General features: G+C 43.1%; 1 protein-coding gene across 2 annotated transcripts in view; it reads right to left on the minus strand.

Moving 5' to 3' along the window:
- Positions 1–2,853: 2,853 nt before the first annotated feature.
- The window catches only part of LOC143923841 (histamine N-methyltransferase A-like), a 38,388-nt gene continuing 23,254 nt past the window's right edge, over positions 2,854–17,987 (minus strand). For both annotated transcript variants that reach the window (XM_077447759.1, XM_077447760.1), the window contains exons 4-7: positions 15,430–15,537; positions 15,169–15,299; positions 12,405–12,498; positions 2,854–6,551 (exon numbers count right to left, since the gene is read on the minus strand). In XM_077447759.1, coding sequence (XP_077303885.1) covers positions 6,181–6,551; positions 12,405–12,498; positions 15,169–15,299; positions 15,430–15,537 — 704 coding nt within the window. In that variant the 3' untranslated portion in view covers positions 2,854–6,180. The remainder of the gene's footprint in view (positions 6,552–12,404; positions 12,499–15,168; positions 15,300–15,429; positions 15,538–17,987) is intronic.

Raw genomic sequence — 17,987 nt, forward strand, 5'->3', positions numbered from 1 at the left:
TTGACATCGCAGCGTGACCCTCCGCTTCCATTAAATGTTGTTATCCTTTCAGTTTTGCTAGAAAAGCCAGGACATACTGGTGGGTGATTCATTAACAGACATCTACACTCCGCAACAAAATAACAAGAAAGGCTTTTGGCATGTACAAGGATAGAAAATACGGCAACGACTTTGCAAGTTTTCTCTTACATACAGATGATCCGCCTGGATTCCGGTCACCTTGACTCAACACTTTTTATAGTTTCTGTAGCTTTGGAAAATGGTCATTATGGTTAGAAAACTTAAAGTGTATGTAAACTCCAAGAATTAATTTCTATCATTTGCTCCCTTGAGGTCTGGTGAAGGGTAAATTTTACCTTTGTATGAAAAATGAAAAGGTGAGCTACTACAAATGACCTGGCCACCCCTCTGGAACCCACTGCACACAGCGGCTACGATGCCCCTTGCTGCCAGCGAAGCGATCTGTACACCGCCCTGGAGCTGGTTTCCATTATATTGCTCCCAATGGCAAGCAACCACATGACCACACTGATCAATAAAGTAAACCTGAATGAGCATAGGTGGGGTTTACTTCAAATTGGAACCAAATGGCCGTTGGGTTCTAAACCTATCCTCCGCTGGCTGGTTTATAACCCAAGATGATAGGGACAGTTTCAATTTTGATCTCAGTGAAGTGATGATGGCAGGACACTGAGAAAAATTCTTCATGACACATAGGGATCCATTTATAAAACACACATTCAACGAATGTCATAAGCATTCGTCCACACCTGCTTAATTTTCCCTATATTTTGTCAATACTGCAACTTTCTTTGATAGTCAGCTCCATCTAGTGGCCAAAATTAATATGTTTTTACTGAAATACCCCAATCAGCAAATACAGTAAAACTTTGGATTGCAAGCATAATTTGTTCCAGAAACAAGCTTGTAATCCAAAGTACTTGTATGTCAAAGCGACTTTCTCCATAAGAAATAATGGAAACCCAGATGATGCGTTCCACAACCATTTATTCATAAATCCTTCAGTTTATAATCCATATAAAAAGATTATAGCAATGTGATAGGTTGTGTAACCATAAAAGGTCCATCCACAAATGGAAGCATCCACAAGGAGATTAGAAGCAAATCCAGCAGGAGCTACAGAGTATAAAAGAGAAGAGGGGCGCCTCTAAGTGTAGTAATATGGTTACATTTAATGAAGGTATAACAATTAGCAACTCACATGGTTGATGATTAAAAGAGGCACATCTAAGTAGGCAGGCATCCGGGATAAAGCTGTCCACCGTCCTCCACACCGCCGTCTCTCACTGCTGTCAGTCTGTAATCGTGACCGGGAAGACTACCCTGCAGTAGAGCGATCTGAAAGTGAGGCTTGAACCGCCCGTGGAGCACAGCATGGAAGGGTTGATGTTGATGGAGGTGCGGAGGACGGTCTATGTGGACAGCTTTACCCCGGATTCCTGTATACTTAGATGTGCCTGTTTTAATCATCAACCATGCGAGTTGCTAAATGTTGGACCTTCATTAAATGTAACCATATTGCTACACTTAGAGGCTCCCCTCTTCTCTTTTATACTCAGTTGTGGCATGACACTACTTGTATATCAAGACATCGCTTGTTTATCAAGGTAAAATTTATTTTAAAAATGTTGCTTGTCTTGCATAACGCTCTTAAACCAAGTTACTTTTCAAACCAAGGTTTTACTGTATATTGCATTTTTGGTCACTAGCTGGATCTGATAATCATAGGAAGTAATAGTATTAGAGAAAATATGAACAAAATTCATGCAGCCTTGACGAATACTTGTGACATGCGTTCAATTAATGTTTTATCAATTATTAATAGACCCTATAGTAATTAGCAAATTAGATGACATCCAGTTACAGTTCCACCCTAATTCAAGAATTTTTTAAATGTATCATTAGGTTAATAAAAATATTACCCATTGTCTTTTTCTCATTCCAAAAATCAACAGGTTATTTAAATTTTAATCGTATGGATTGCCGAATGTCAAGGCTGGGCTCAGCCCTTCCTTCTCTGAGCTGGCTGCTCAGCTGTCAGCTAATTGCCAGCTCCTATCTCTCCACAGTTATTCAGCTGTTGATGATATCCTGCTCGGCAGTCCTACCTACTTAAGCCGTCCAGCCCAGAGGATCTCTGCCTTCGCCTTGGTTAACATCACAGAATCTCCTGAGATCCTGTTCAAGACTTGCTTTGCTGACATCCCTTCTGGCTCCAGATCCTGCTTGCTGTTCCACTACGTTGATCCATGACTCCTTGCTTGGCTGACTATCCATTCTGGTTTCTGAATATTGGCTATGTTTTGACTAAGTTTGTTCTTTTTACTTTTATTATTAAACAAGTGGGATTTAACTGTACTTCTGTCTCGGCCTGATTTCATGGTTTCTGACACAGATTAAATGGACCTTTGGCATTTCAGTCCAAAAAAAATGGAATTACACCCAAATCATGAAGGCTATGGCTGAAGGCCTGTGAAACGCAAAACGCGTTAAGATGTGGAAGATGTGAAAGGTGTGTCCCAATAAACCATGTCCTCACCTTTCTCCATTCCCAAATATAATTGCAGCACCATGGCACACTTTACCTGTTAGATTTTCTTTAGCCCAACGGAAACACACCATGAAAGAACCACTTGGTTGTAAGGCCACAAGCCCAGTCCTCCCCTGGCATAGCTGCCTGTAGTCCAACTCAAGAGTGGTGACAACATTGCAGCTGAACTGAGAAAGCGTTATCACCCTAGGAAAGGAAGCGTCTTTCTCTTAAAGCTGAGCACTTAAAAAAAAAAAAGGATTCAGCCTTTTAAAATGACAGGACCGTGTCTGGTTAAAGTGTTTGAGGTTAAGGTGCACTTTAATCTTAGAAATACAGTTATATTAAAAATTACAATTCAGTGACATGGGGACAGAGGACACAGGTTAATGAACTGCAGCATTCAAACTTTGCACCAGTTCTCATCCCTCTAGCGGTATTATCTTCAGACGTTCCAAGTTCTTAAACAGGGCAATGTGCGGGTCGGGGAATGTTCCCATTCTTCCATCCAAAATAATACGTTTTAGTAGATATCTTACAGGGTATCCTCCAGTTAAAAAAAAAAAATAATAAATTGACCAAGCTATTCACCTGGCGAAGCAACATCAAATCTTACTAGGCTATTTTCCCTACAGGTCAGATGTTCTTCATAGCGTGATTCAGCTAAATGGAGCTGATGAGCATAGGAAATAAATCCTTATTTTCTATGATCATCACCTCCATCTAGTGGCCATAACCCGTATTTTCTTGATTCATGTTATTCGGGGATGAAGAACACCCAACCTGTAGAGAAAATAGCCCAGTATTCAAACAGAACTAACGTAATGCAGTTTTGCAGGACAAATAGCTCTGTTTTGTTTTTTTTTTTATAAATATACCCTCTAAGCCTTAAAATGTATGCAGTGAACAAAGCTGTGCACCATCATACTCCATTACCTGTAATCTGCTTATCTGAAAAATGATTGCTAACTACATTCATTGCCAGCTCATTGCCCCTCTTCTATATAAAAAGTCTGAAATCAAATTTAAATCTGCCTCGGAAGGTTGAATCTGATTGGTAACAAATCAGAAAAGGAGAGAGGAAGTTGTGCACCTCAGATCCACAAAGTATATATACCCATAAACAGGGTGTTCCTTGGAAGTTGGCTTTTGTCAATTACAAAGATCTCAGATTTAAGTAATCAGAATGATTCTACTTGTTACAACTAGTTTCATTTAATACACACTAAGGAGTCTAACGGAGTCTATATTTAGAGTGTTCATTGTGCGGATGCGACAAACAGAATGAAGAAACGCCATATTTTTTCTAATTTACGTAGTTACCCATATCATCAGCCCCGCCTAGTAACTATAATGCATTTTTCCCAATTAAAGGTATTTATGGTAAAAATAAACTCATTGTGGCCAATAGGTGGCGCAAAAGATTTAGGAATTACATATATTAGAGAAAATATGGAGATTTTTAATTTGAAATGTGCAAATATTTATCACAGTCGCACAAATGTTTTATATCAAAAACATAAACCGCGCTGTGTTAAATAGTGAAAAGTTTTAAGCAGCCAGCACAGGCAAAGACAAACAGCACAAATACCCAAAAGATAAAAATGCAGTGTTTAAATATATAGAACAGTGAAAAATACTATATTGCATATTAACAATACTGAAAAATGTGTAATAAAATCCGCCACGTGAGCTGTGATACATTATAAAGAGGCCTGGTATCAAATGTCAATGGATGAGCATTTCTAGGACATCTTTAGGGAAAATAACATCAAAGAAGACATGCTGAAAAAGGAAATGTGGTGAAGAGACCACCACCAATTGCATGAAGGCTTACCGGAGATAACGGACTTAAAAAGGGTTGTAAAGGTTCATTTTTTATTTTCTAAATAGGTTCCTTTAAGCTAGTGCATTGTTGGTTCACTTACCTTTTCCTTCGATTTCCCTTCTAAATGTTTTTTTTCTTGGTTTTCTTTGTCTGAATTTCTCACTTCAGTTCCTCCTCAGTAAGCTGTTCAGTAAGCTGTTCTGGCTGACTAAACACCGCTCGGATGATGGTGTGAAGTTTACTGAGGAGAAAAAGGAAGTGAGAAATTCAGACAAAGAAAAAAAACATTATGAAGGGAAATCGAAGGAAAAGGTAAGTGAACCAACAATGCACTAGCTTAAAGGAACCTATTTAGAAAATAAAAAAAGGAAGCTTTACAACCCTAAGTCCGTTATCTCCGGTAAGCCTTCATGCAATTGGTGGTGGTCTCTTCACCACATTTCCTTTTTCAACATGTCTTCTTTGATGTTATTTGCCCTAAAGAGGTCCTAGAAATGCTCATCCATTGACATTTGATACCAGGCCTCTTGATAATGTATCACAGCTCACGTGGTGGATTTTATTACACATTTTTCAGTATTGTTGATATGCAATATAGTATTTTTCAGATAGCCACAATCACAGTAGGGACTTTGAACGGTACTGGTCAGAAGTGTGTTCTCAATGAACGGTCGGTCAAATGTGGTTCAGATGGAGAGAAGGACGGCCAGAGGAAATTCACATACTCACAAGTTGAAACCAAGAAGTGAAAAAAGGTTCCACATGGTGTGACAACGTTATGAAATAGTTTTAATAAAGGAAAGGAAACAAAGGAATTCTGCTTCACCTTGTACCGACGAAACGCATCGGATCGAGTTCTGCCATCACAACTGAGCCTTTTCATGTCCTTTTTTAAGCCTTTGACTTCTTCTGAAATGTGAGTGTCCAATTTTTACCTTTTAAAACCATTTGAAAATGTTATCACACTGTGTGGAACCTTTTTTTCACTTCTTGGTTTCAATGTGTTAGTATGTGAATCTCCTCTGGCCGTCTTTCTCTCTATCTGAGCCACATTTAACCATTTGTCGAGAACACGCTGCTGACCAGTACCGTTCAAAGTCCCTACTGTGATCATGGCTATCTGGATTGTTGAAAGTTCTATATCCTGTATGGTGTTTATCACTACAAGCCTGGTTGTACACCAAGCTATACGCCCCTTTAAGTCCATTATCTCCGGTAAGCCTTCATGCAATTGCCGGCGGTCTCTTCACAAGATTTCCTTTTTCAACATTTCTTTTCAACATGTCTTCATTGATGTTATTTAAAGATGTCCTAGAAATGCTGGTCCATTGACATTTGATACCAGGCCTCTTTATAATTTATCAAAGCTCACGTGGTGGATTTTATTAAACATTTTTCAGTATTATTGATACACAATATACTAATTTTTCATGGTTCTATATATTTGAACACAAATGTTTTATAAAATTATGATCAAAAGAGAAACAAACTATTCATATTCCAATCCAACCCTGCTACAATCTCTTCATATACTGAATGCAGGGTAATTGTTAGAAGAACATTTGCACAGAACGACCAATAAAAGGCTACAGTGCCACAAAGAAGTACTGGGAAAGTCGTTCTCAATCTGACAAAGAGAAAATCCTATCAACCTCAAATTTATGTAGATGTCGCGGGATGTTCTGTCTTAGCACAGGGGCAGTGTCTTCTCATGTAATTCGGAGTTCTTCAATCTCACTGACTGCCCAGGAATGTTTTAGCACTGAGTCTCTCCTAATTGAAATAGAGAAGGATATCATGGTTAGGGTGATGCCTCGTTGTTCTCAACCACAATCACACTAAGATTGTTATTAAAAATGACTTTGCCGTCCCATATAGAGCTGCACCCAGAGCTCTTGAGGTCTTCTATGACCGCCTCTCTAAGGTCAGCCGGGGCATTTTTCTTAAAATCACAGGTTTCCGTTAAGAAGTCCAGAAGCAGCTCTCCATTCCGGTCCCCTTCCACAAAACACTCCGAGATGTCCATATCAGATTGCAGATCATAACTTTGGTACTTGGCGCCCACTGAACTCAACATGTCCGCAACGTCGCCCGCTGTGATGTACAGGCACATATCGTTCAGAGGCAAGCGGGATCCGTATTTCTTCCACAGCGTAGACCACCCGCTGGTCCCTGGTAGCAAAAGTGAAGGCAAGTTTATACTTTTAAAGTATATGTTTTCTACTCATAAATATATACTAGACATAAAGTGGACAAACAAATGAAGGGCCAATCTACCCATAAATTATATTTCTGATTTGGATAGATGGTGGGTTAAATGCCTCAAGAATATCCACATACTGTATCTCTAAACCATGGGTAGGCAACCTTTGGGAGGCGGAGATCAACCCAAACAACATCAAATATCACCAGGGTTCGGCACCTTATTATTTATTTTTATTTTTTATTAACTAGCATAGTATATGAAAATGTAATAAAACAATGTTAGTCAGGACAGCAGTGGACAGTGTGTGGGCAGCATCAGTAGAGCAGTGGATGGTGTCACTACTATGGCAGTGTACGATGTCAATAGGGCATGAGCAGTGTCAATAAGGCAGAGGAAGCTGTCAACAGGGCAGGGAAAGGCGTCAACAGGGCAGGGGAAGGCGTCAACAGGGCAGGGGAAGGCGTCAACAGGGCAGGGGAAGGCGTCAACAGGGCAGGGGAAGGCGTCAACAGGGCAGGGGAAGGCGTCAACAGGGCAGGGGAAGGCGTCAACAGGGCAGGGAAAGGCGTCAACAGGGCAGGGGAAGGCGTCAACAGGGCAGAGGAAGGCGTCAACAGGGCAGAGGAAGGCATCAACAGGGCAGGGGAAGGTGTCAACAGGGCAGGGGAAGGCGTCAACAGGGCAGGGGAAGGCGTCAACAGGGCAGGTTGTCAGTAGGGCAGTTGAAGGTGTCCGTAGGGTTGGCAGTGGATGGTGTCAGTTGGCAGTGGACTTGTCAGTAGAGCAGTGGACAGTAACAGTAGGGGAGTGGATGGTGTCTGAAGGTTTTTATTTTTATTATTTTATTTTTTACAATATTATTTTTTATAGAAAAAAAAATTTACAATTTTTTTTTAGGAGCCTTTGGTGAAATATAAGGGATCTAATCAGACCTGTGGTGTCTCACTTTTGAGATATAAAAAGAGGACAGAGATATTCCAGTCTCTTTCTCTGCAGCCTCAGCTGCATTGGACAGCGAGTGTATAGGAAGTTCTCTCTGCTAAGTGGTTTCCTGTTCATTCACAAACTGAAGCATAGTAGACCCAGTTTACTATGCTTCAATTATAAATGAACACAGTGAGTGATTGGTACCGATTACACGCTGTGTTCATTCAGAAAAAAGCAAGTGTCTGTTAAATGGCATATTTACCAGCCCCTTCCCCCGCCCTCCATCCTCAGGGCCATCTTTAACGTGGGGCAAAAGGGGCATCTGCCCAGGGCCCTGTCATTGTTGAGCTGCCCGCCCCTTGAGCTCTGCACTGTCTGGCAGAGTGCTGGTCACATGCTGGCTGCTTGCCTACTGTTCCTTGTAAATACAGAAGCACTGCTTCTTTATTTACAAATGACAGTGCTCCTCCCCTGGCGGCCGCTCAGATCCCTCAGGTATACACCGATCTATGACAGCAGAGGAGGAAAGGAGCAGGGAATCTGCACAGGGGAAGCTGCTTCTGAAACCTGCAGGCTGCACACACATCGAACATGCTGAGAGTAGGATTTTTGAGAGGAAAACTGTGTACTTGGAATCAGGTGTTGGAAGAGAACCTTATACTTGGAGGGGGGGGGGGGGAGTGGAGCTCTATACTGGAATGGGGGGGTGGTGTTAGGAGAGCTCTGGGCTGGAATGGGGGGGGGGGTAAGGGGTGGGAGGAGAGCCATGTACTTGGAGGTGGTGGAACTCTGTACTGGGATACGGGGGAGAAGAGGCTTGCACTCTGCACCTGGCGCACCCCCAAACACCTCAATGTTAATGCAGTTTGGCCACACCCACAATTTGATGCAGAGGTAATGATGTACAGAAACCTCTAGCAACCAATCAGTGAGCAATAATGATTTGCATTAATCTCTAGAAACCAATCAGTAAACAGTAATGTTCTGTAACCTCTAGCAACCAATCAGCAAGCAGAAATGATGTGCCGTAACCTCTAGCAGCTAATCAGTGAGTGGTAATGATGTCCTGTAACCTCTAGCAATCAGTGAGCGGTAATGATATGCTGTAACCTCTGGCAACCAATCGCAATCGCTGCCTGATCTGCTGCAGTAAACTCATTATGAGTCTAGCTGCTAATTACTGTATGTCTCAGAGCGGGGGTCCAAGAAAATGTTTGCCCAGGGTCCAATCAATATTAAAGATGGCCCGCTCTATCCTGAAACATCCCCTGCAGCAGCCCATGGGATAGAAGAGGTAGAAAGCTGCCAGAGCTGCGGGGGGGGGGGGGGGAGCACACAGGGTGTAGGGCAGCTGAAAGAGGAGGAATGGTGACAGGAGGGATGGGGGGAATGTCATTTACTGATACCGATTCCCCCTGCAGCCTCTGAATGCCACCAGAGGGGTGGGAGAGGAGGTGAGGAGGCTTTTAACAGCTGCAGGAATAAAGGAGAGAAGATTCTAGTAAATGCTACTCTCACCGCCTCTCCTGCCCAGGTTCCAGGTGTCGGCAAGGAAGGATCGCGGTCTAAACGTCACCTGCCCACAAACGACGCATTGCCAACCCCCTCTTTAGACTTTTCAGATACAATGGTGGTGGCTTTAAACCTCAACTCCAGTAATTGTATAAAAATGACCCTTGCAGTGGACCAACCTGCACAGTACAAGGGTTAAATGCCCAATAAGTCTTGGAGTAAAGGAATAAGCTGTAAAAATTACTATGTACCTCACCTTGGCTGGCTTCAGCGCTGTCCTGTTCTCTCTGACACTCTGGCCTTTGCTGTCCACACATAAAGCACAGAACGATTGGCCCTCTATTGTATTTGATGACTTCAGCATGCAACCGCTGGCCTGGAGAGTCTTATGCTGTGTACACATGATCGGAATTATGGTCGGAAAAAGGTCTGATGGTTTTCCTGACGGAATTCCGCTTAAGCTGTCTTGCCTACACACGGTCACACCAAATTTCTGACCGCCAAGAACGCGGTGACGTACAACACGTACGACGGGACTATAAAAAGGAAGTTCAGTAGCCAGTAGCCAATAGCTTCTGTCTCGTAGTTGAATCTGAGCATGCATGTTTTTTTGCATGTCGGAATTGCATACACACGATCTGAATTTTTCCATCTGGAAAATTGAGAACAAGCCCTCAAATTTTTGCTGGGGGGAATTCAGCCAGCTAAATTCCGATGGAGCATACACACGGTCGCATTTTCCCATGAAAAGCTCTCATCGGTCTTTTGCTGGCCGAAATTCCGATCGTGTGTACGCGGCATAAGAGAAAAGGATTTTGGGGGCCAATAACACAGATGGAGGGAACCTACCAGAGTGAGAAATGGGGCAAGTATTACACCTTTTTCTCTCAACCCCCCCCCCCCCCAAGCTAAAATAAATGGGCAGTTTACGGTCTTTCAAACTTTAGGGGGGCAGAGTGTGGCCAGTGGGAGTAGAAAATGTCCTGACATTAGTGGCAGTAAACAATTCCCCCTCTTTGGGTGAAGGGAATATTGGCCCATTATTGTTGTCAGTGGGAGGAATAGTGGCCCATTAATGGTGTCAGTGGGAAGAAAATTGCCCCACTGTTGGTGTCAACGGCAAGAATTATGCCCTATTGTTGATTTCAGAGGAAGGAATAGTACTCCAAGGGCCAGATAATGGCAAGCAAAGGACCACATCTGGCCCTAGGCCACAGTTTGGGGACTATTGCTTCAAACCCATTGGGCTCTAATGCAAATGGAGCATTTCCTCCCATTTAGACTCTTACACAAACCTTAAAAACCTAAGCTCCTCCTTATCCTAACCTCAGAGTGTGGCCCTTTGGACCCTTAACTTTTCACACAAACCTTATAGTATATCTTAACCCAAGAATAAAAATTTATAAAATGTCAATACGCCAATCTTTAGATGTGGTGGTTGCATTCGCTTTATTTTTTAATTTTATTTTCACCTGGTGGCCCTGCCAGTAACACACTTCCTGTCGAAGGGTGACATTGCTTACTAAAGGTCATTTTTTTTTTAGTATTGGGTGGAGTGGAGGAGGATTAGGACACCTGCTAGTTTTTATTGTTGTCTGTGCTCATTAGGGAGATTCTCCCTCTCTATTTGTCCTGTTTTCCGTTATCACTGAGAGTGAAAGTAAAGGAAATCCCTAATTTAGGGTTGACATCAGTATTAATGGGGAAATCATCTAATGGGGACACTTCTGGTGACCCCTTAGGAGTCCATCCATTTGTAGGACTTCTTCTCCCTCACTGTTTTTGGGACAGCAAGTGAAGGGAAATGTCCCCAATGGGACACAGATGGCCAAAAAAAAAAAAAACTGACAGGGGTTATAGCCCTTCTTTCCTAGCCCCAAAAAAGTTTTGCCTTAAGCTATACTTTAAGGCAGAAAAATGTCCCATTGTCTGGAATGCCTCTTGAAAAATATCAGTGCACTTCTCAGTATGTGAGTGTGTCTAGGCAGTTCTGTTCTGTAGCCTCATAGATGTATAGTGAATATGCAGTGTGAGATCCAAGGCACTTATCTTGTGTTTTCCATTCTCTCAGTTGGACTATCTATGACCAGTTGGCCACTTTTAATACCAATGCCAAGGTTATTCACATAGTTGGACAATTCATGTCCAGTTGGCCACTTTTAATGCAAAGGTTGCTCAGATAGTTGGACTATTTGTCCAATAGGCCTCCTTTAATTGAAAGGTTGCTTAGATAGTTAGACAATTCATGTCCTGTTGGCCACTTTTAACCGGTTCCCGACCGCCGCATGTAGATATACGTCGACAGAATGGCATGGCTGCGCAAATGGGCGTACCTGTACGTCCCTTTGAATTTGCTCACCTGTCGGGAGCTCCGACTGTGGATACCTGTCATCGTCTCACGGAGAGGAAGAACAGGGAAATGCTAATGGAAACAAGTATCACCCCGTTCTGCCTAATGACACTGTCACTGATCACAGCTCCCTGCAATCGGAAGCAGTGATCAGTGATGTGTCACACGTAGCCCCCCCCCCCACAGTTAGAATCACTCCCTAGGACACACCTAACCCCTACAGCGCCACCTAGTCTTAACCCCTTCACTACCAGTCACATTTACACAGTAAACAATGCATTTTTAATTGCACTGATCACTGTATAAATGTGAATGGTCCCAAAAATGTGTCAAAATTGTCCGACGTGCCCGCCACAATGTCGCAGTCATGATAAAAATCACTGATCGCCGCCATTACTAGTAAAAAAAAATTATTAATAAAAATGCCATAAAACTAACCGTTTTGTAGACGCTATAACTTTTGCACAAACCAATCAATAAACGCTTATTGCGTTTTTTCTTTACCAAAAATATGTAGAAGAATACGTATCGGCCTAAATTGAGGGAAAAAAAATGTTTTAGATATTTTTTGGTGATATTTATTATAGAAAAATGTAAAAAATCGTTTTTTGTTTATAGCGCAAAAACAAACAAACGCAGAGGTGATCAAATACCACCAAAAGAAAGCTCCATTTGTGGGAAAAAAAGCACGTCAGTTTTGTTTGGGAGCCACGTCGCACGGCCGTGCAATTGTCAGTTAAATCGATGCAGTGCCGAATGGCAAAAAGTGCTCTGGTCTTTGGCCAGCCAAATGGTCCAGGGCTGAAGTGGTTAATTCCAAGGTTGTTAAGATAATTGGAATATCTATGTCCAGTTGACCACTTTTTGTGTCCAGTTGGCTGATTTAAATGCCATGGATGATTTGATAGTTGGACTATCAATGTCCTGTTTCCCACTTTTAATGCCAAGGTTGTTAAGGTAGCCATACTATCCATGTCCAGCTGGGTACGTCTCTATCCACACAAACAACCACGTTTTGCTCATATCTTACCAGATACAAGGATTATGAGAAGTTTCCCTTCTGCTGAAAGCAAGCTGGTGAAGAATTTTAAAGTAGCGGGAATATCCTTGACATAGTACAGCATCTGTAATGAAGCAAGACATTTTTATAAAGCACTGCAATTTCATTTTGAATGATCCCAAAGAACATCTCATTCAATAGGTAGACTATTGAAGTCTTAGTCTTAAAGGTAAAAGGTAAAAAATGTATAATAATTTAAAATTTTTTTGGTAAAAACCATCAGACAATGCTGGCCCCCCCAGCCCCCTCGTTTTACTTACCTGACCCCTCAAAAGTCCCGTGCTCGCCCCCAACATCCTCTTCGCCACTCAGCCTGGCCGTTGATTGGTTACAGTGGATGGATTGAAAGCAGCACAGCCATTGGCTCGCGCTGCTATCAATCGCATCCAATGATGCGGCGTGCTGGGGGTGGGGCCGAGTGATACAGTGAGCAGCTATAGCTGCCGGCTGTATCACGGGAGCGCGCCCGCAGGTGCTTCTCACCATGTGAGGGAGCTCGCATGAACGTGAGAAGTACTTGCGGGGGGGGAAGCCGAGACACCCGCCGAGGGACCCCAGAAGACCAGGTTCAGGGCCACTCTGTGCAAAACGAGCTGCACAGTGGAGGTAAGTGTAATATGTTTGTTATTTAAAAAAATTTAAATAAATACCTTTACAACCCCTTTAAGAAAACAACAAAAAAAACTTCCCAGCTCACTTACCAGCCAGCCTGCAACAAACCAAATTGTTCTGTCTATCAGTTCACGTTCAAACCAAGGGGTTTCGTTTGCACATATTTGCAAATATGTGTCAGCTGCAGTGGCCAAGTCTTCATGGCATCCCAGTGTACTGCAGTTCTAACTGTATAAGACCCCTTTCTCACTGAGCCACCACCAGCATCAGAGGTAAATTGGTGCTAGTTTTAGAGCCGCTTTACTGTAGTTTTAGCGGCGCTATTCGCCTGCTAGCGGGCTGGTTTTAACCCCCCACTAGCAGCCCAAAAGGGGTTAAATCAGCCCGCAAAATGCCGCCGGAGCGGCGTTTTGCCGCGGTATCGCAGCGATGCCCCATTGATTTTAGTGGGGGGCAGCGGGGGAGGAGCGGTGAGTTCGCTACTTCTTCACCGCTCCAAAGAAGCTACTGGCAGGACTTTTTCGAATGCCCTGCCAGCACACCGCTCCAGTGTGAAACTCCTCGGGCTTTCACATTGGAGTGAATGGAGTAGCTGTTTTAGGGCATTTTGCAACTGCTATTTTTAACGCTATAGCGCCTGCAAAATGCTCCAGTGTTAAAAGGGGTCTAATTTTGAGGGTCTCCTGAGTTGGAGCACATATATAATAATTGATAGATTGAGGGCAGTTATGCCTGGAGGGAGCCCACCCCTCCTTAAAGTTACAGGGACACACAGCACACCTTGCAATAGCACAATGGCAGCTAAAATTATAATTATATACAATTATAGTACAAACAAATGGCAACCACCCCAACCTATAACAGCAAGGAGCACATGGAAGGGTGACGCATGTCTAAAAACGACAAAGCCTTTAGGCATAATTTCGTTGACTCTGATGTCTATGTTTAAAACACAAATGTAGCTTACTTTTTCAGCAGGTGAAATTATATTCAATGCTAAACATTTTGGGTGCTTTTACATGGCCGACCAGAGGTGAGGACAGTCAAAACAGGTGGTTGAGCCATGGTTTTACCACTCCCTGACCACCCAGCTAAAATTTTACTATTGCAGCTGGATAGGCCTGTACACAGGCCTAGACACCAATCCATCCAGTTCAACCTGAGTGTGTGTCTACAATTGTCCCTATCCCTGTACATTGCACACTCACATCATTCCCTACCCTCAAGGAGCCCACAATCCAAGGTCCCCATTCATATACTAGGGCCAATTTTGGACAGAAGCCAATAAACCTACCTGCATGTCTTTGGAGTGTGGGAGGAAACCGGGGTACCTGCAGGAAACCCACGCAGGCACAGGTAGAACATGCAAACTCCAGGCAGGTAGTGTTGTGGTTGGGATTTGAACCAGCGACCCGTTTTACTGCTAGGCAAGAGTGCGAACCACTACACCACTGTGCCGCCCCCATGCCCACATGCCATGGCTATGATGGTTTGCAGCTGCAGTTATAGCAATTTTAACGCAACTTACCAGAGTTGGACAGGTGACGTCACCTAAGGCGTCAGCTAAATGCTCCCACTAAGGCCAAAGAATTGGCTTGAGGCTGTGGCACAGTAATTTAATACAAAATCAATTGACATTCAGGAGGTGGCAGAGTCACCAACTGAATGTCTGTCAGCCACCAGTTGGCACTGTCTCCCATGTGAAAGAGCCCTTCCTGTAATGTATGTACTTGGATCTGCAACCTTCGACCTCCTAAGCTTTCATGTTAGTCAATGAGACAACAAAAAAATGTGCTTGTGCAGAAGTGCCACTGCTGTTCGCTGCTATAGAACTGTGAGCGCAGGTTGCTGTAATGCACATGCCCAGGTGGGTGTGTCCATGACAGCCTAGAGACTCAGGAAGTAAGCTGAATTACAGTGGCCATTCCCTAACCCAGAACAGCAGCACCATCTAGTGGAGGAATGTATTTTCTGCACAGGACAGTGTCAGACTGAAGGAGAGTATTGCAATGAGAGGTGCTTTCCCATTTTTATAACCAGTGGGCTTTTTTTTTTTAAACTAGAGTTATTACCATCAGTTATTTTATTTTAACTCATGAATCTAGTTAGACACGGCACCAACCTGAATCATATGAATGAAATCATACTTTGCATCATGTTTCTCCCCTTTCACTTGCACCTCAAACTCTGTAGAAGTCTTTTTGTTCCAGTGGAAGGTTATATGGTCCAGGCCAGGTGTCTTGGCCACACGCTCTGCAGACACAGAACACAATGTGATGGCATTTATCTTCAGAATGAACTTTGGAAAGAATGAAGTAAATTCGTCCTGCTTTATGGCAGCTGGCTAAGTGCTAAAAGAGCAAAGGGCGGATAGCAGGCTCACCTTTGTAGCTCAACAACTGTTCAGGGCTGGGCTCAACAATATTGTTATTAATGGAGACGCCGGGATATCGGTCATGAATCTTGGAGAGCATCTGCAAGTCTATTTCACCTTAAAAAAAGAAAAACAGGTTTAAATATTCTAGTACTCCATAATACAAGTCAAAATATTCAATTTTTTTTTGTTTGTTTTTTGTTGTTTTTTTATTCTGTAGTGTGTTCCATATTTTGTAGGGCTTAAAGTGGTTGTAGACCCTTACAAACCACTTTGACCTACAGGTAAGCCTAGATTAAGGCTTACCTGTAGGTCCAAGAAATATCTCCTAAACCTATATGGTTTAGGAGATATTTGCCCGAAAACAGGCACCGCTGTCTATGGTGCATGCGCCGTAGACAGCGGCGCGCAGGCGCACTGAGCGCGGCATTCTCAACGACGGAGCTGCCGCGCGTGATGGCTCCCGTGCGCATGCGCGGGAGTGACGTCATCACGGCTTCGCCGAATGACAGCGGCGGAGCTGCGAGACCCCACCAAGAAGATGGATGCGGCGGACTACAGGGGACAGCGGCGACTTCGCTGGCTCCTGTGTCAGGTAAGTGACACATAATGGACTACTATGCGATGCATAGTAAGTAGTCCATTATGCTTTGCCTTTGCAGGGAATGAAAGAGGAAGTAAACTCATCAGGGTTTACTTCCTCTTTAAAAGATTAACTCCACTTGCATGGGGAAAAAAAAAATGAAATAATAATAATAATAATATAGCATATACAATTGCGACAAAAGTCATATTGTAATTGAATCTTATTAAAACTGACCTTTTCTTTTTAATCTGCAGTGCTGTAATTTTCTATTGCAATATGGCTACCTGGTGGTGTTCTGTACACATAATTTGTTCAGAAGCCCCCCCCCCCCCCCCCCCCCCCCCACACACACACACACACACATTTCCTGCTTGTGTGATTGGCTCACTGATTTTTACAGAAGTTAGCACTAAGATACAAGTCAGATTTTTGGTATCCCCTGCAACAAAAATGTCATTTTTGGTGAGATACTCCTAATAGGAAATCACATCTAAAGGGATGCAGACCCTACAAATTTCCTCATTAGAGCCCTGCAGGTGCAGCGACTGGTTGGTAATTATGAAACCACTCCCATTAGACTCACTCAGTACATGGGCACAGAGAAACACACATGGATTCCTTCAGAATAACAAAAAGGTAGGAATTTGCAATTTGTTAAACTCCCTATAATGTATATACATCACCCATAGGGGGATGTTTTTTTTTTGTTTTTTTTTTTCCAACAAAAGTGGAGCTACTCTTTAAAGTGTCAAAAAGCTCCAACAATAAACTTATTTTATTTACTCCCTTTGTCTGTTAAATATGTAGTAAGCAGGGGGCGGCTGGTGGTCACACACACACACCCCCCCCCCCACACCCATGTGTGCAGCAGGGCACATGCCGTTTACGCCATTATTCCTTTCTCTCGATAGAATTCACCAATTTAGCAAGCTGAATTGGAAAACCTGCCATTGGAAGGCTGATACCTACAATTCAATCCTCAAACTCAGAGCAGCCAATAATCTCATGTTGGTCATATATTCAAAGTGGACCCCATACTGAAATTTGCTCAGCCAGTGGCCCCACTCAATTTGACAAAAGCCAAATGTGCAATCAACTTTTGTAGAAGGAGCCTGCTGGAAAATTTCCAAGCATTGGCCGCTGCTGTTCTGGTCAAAGTACAATCAACCAGAAGGGAGCATTGTTCATCTGCGCTGTTTAGCCTAGATGAAGGAATGTGTTAGAAATCAAATGTATGGACAGCTTTATGGTCCATACAACCTCCTCCAGTCACCAAAACATTGTGAATCTATGAGAACCTTTAGATCAGTGGATCTAACGGAAAATGTACAGTCCTAATTGTAACGCTTATGACCAGCTTTAGCCACATAGGTCATTGAGTTGACAAACGGCCTATGTAGGCAATGTTGAACCTCAGTATTACGTAAATGGAGAAAAAAAAAAAAAAAACTTGTGAATGTTCCATTCCTTAGTACAAGGGGTCTTATCTGGCCGACCATAGCAACCCATGAGCTGCCAATCCTCTAACAGACTACCCCTACATTTTTACCAGTTGACTCAACAATGCTCCAACCTCCCCATGTTAATTCATTATCTTTAGGATTTATCAGCTTTTACCTGTAGGCCCACGTACACACGGTCAGAGATTTTGCCAACTAAATCCGTCAGATTTTGCCCGTCGGATTTAGTCCGACGGATTGTGTCCGAAACTGTTGCATACACACGGTCGGGCCAAGTTGTCGAAAAATCCGATCTTTCAGATCGTGATGACGTAATTTCGTTACGATGGGACTACATTCAGGCTAGTAGCCAATAGCTTTGATGTAGGAATTTGATCTGAGCATGCGTGGCACTTGGTCCGATGAAAATACTCTACACATGATCAGATTAGGTCCGTCCGGCCCAGTTGGTCGGGAAATATTTGCAACATGTTGGAAAATTGGGTCGGACGGAGATTCGGACGGAATCAGTCCGATGCATA

The sequence above is a fragment of the Lithobates pipiens genome, unplaced genomic scaffold, assembly GCF_037356315.1.
Source record: "Lithobates pipiens isolate NorthernLeopardFrog02 unplaced genomic scaffold, aLitPip1_a1.2 Scaffold_22, whole genome shotgun sequence".
NCBI lineage: Eukaryota > Metazoa > Chordata > Amphibia > Anura > Ranidae > Lithobates > Lithobates pipiens.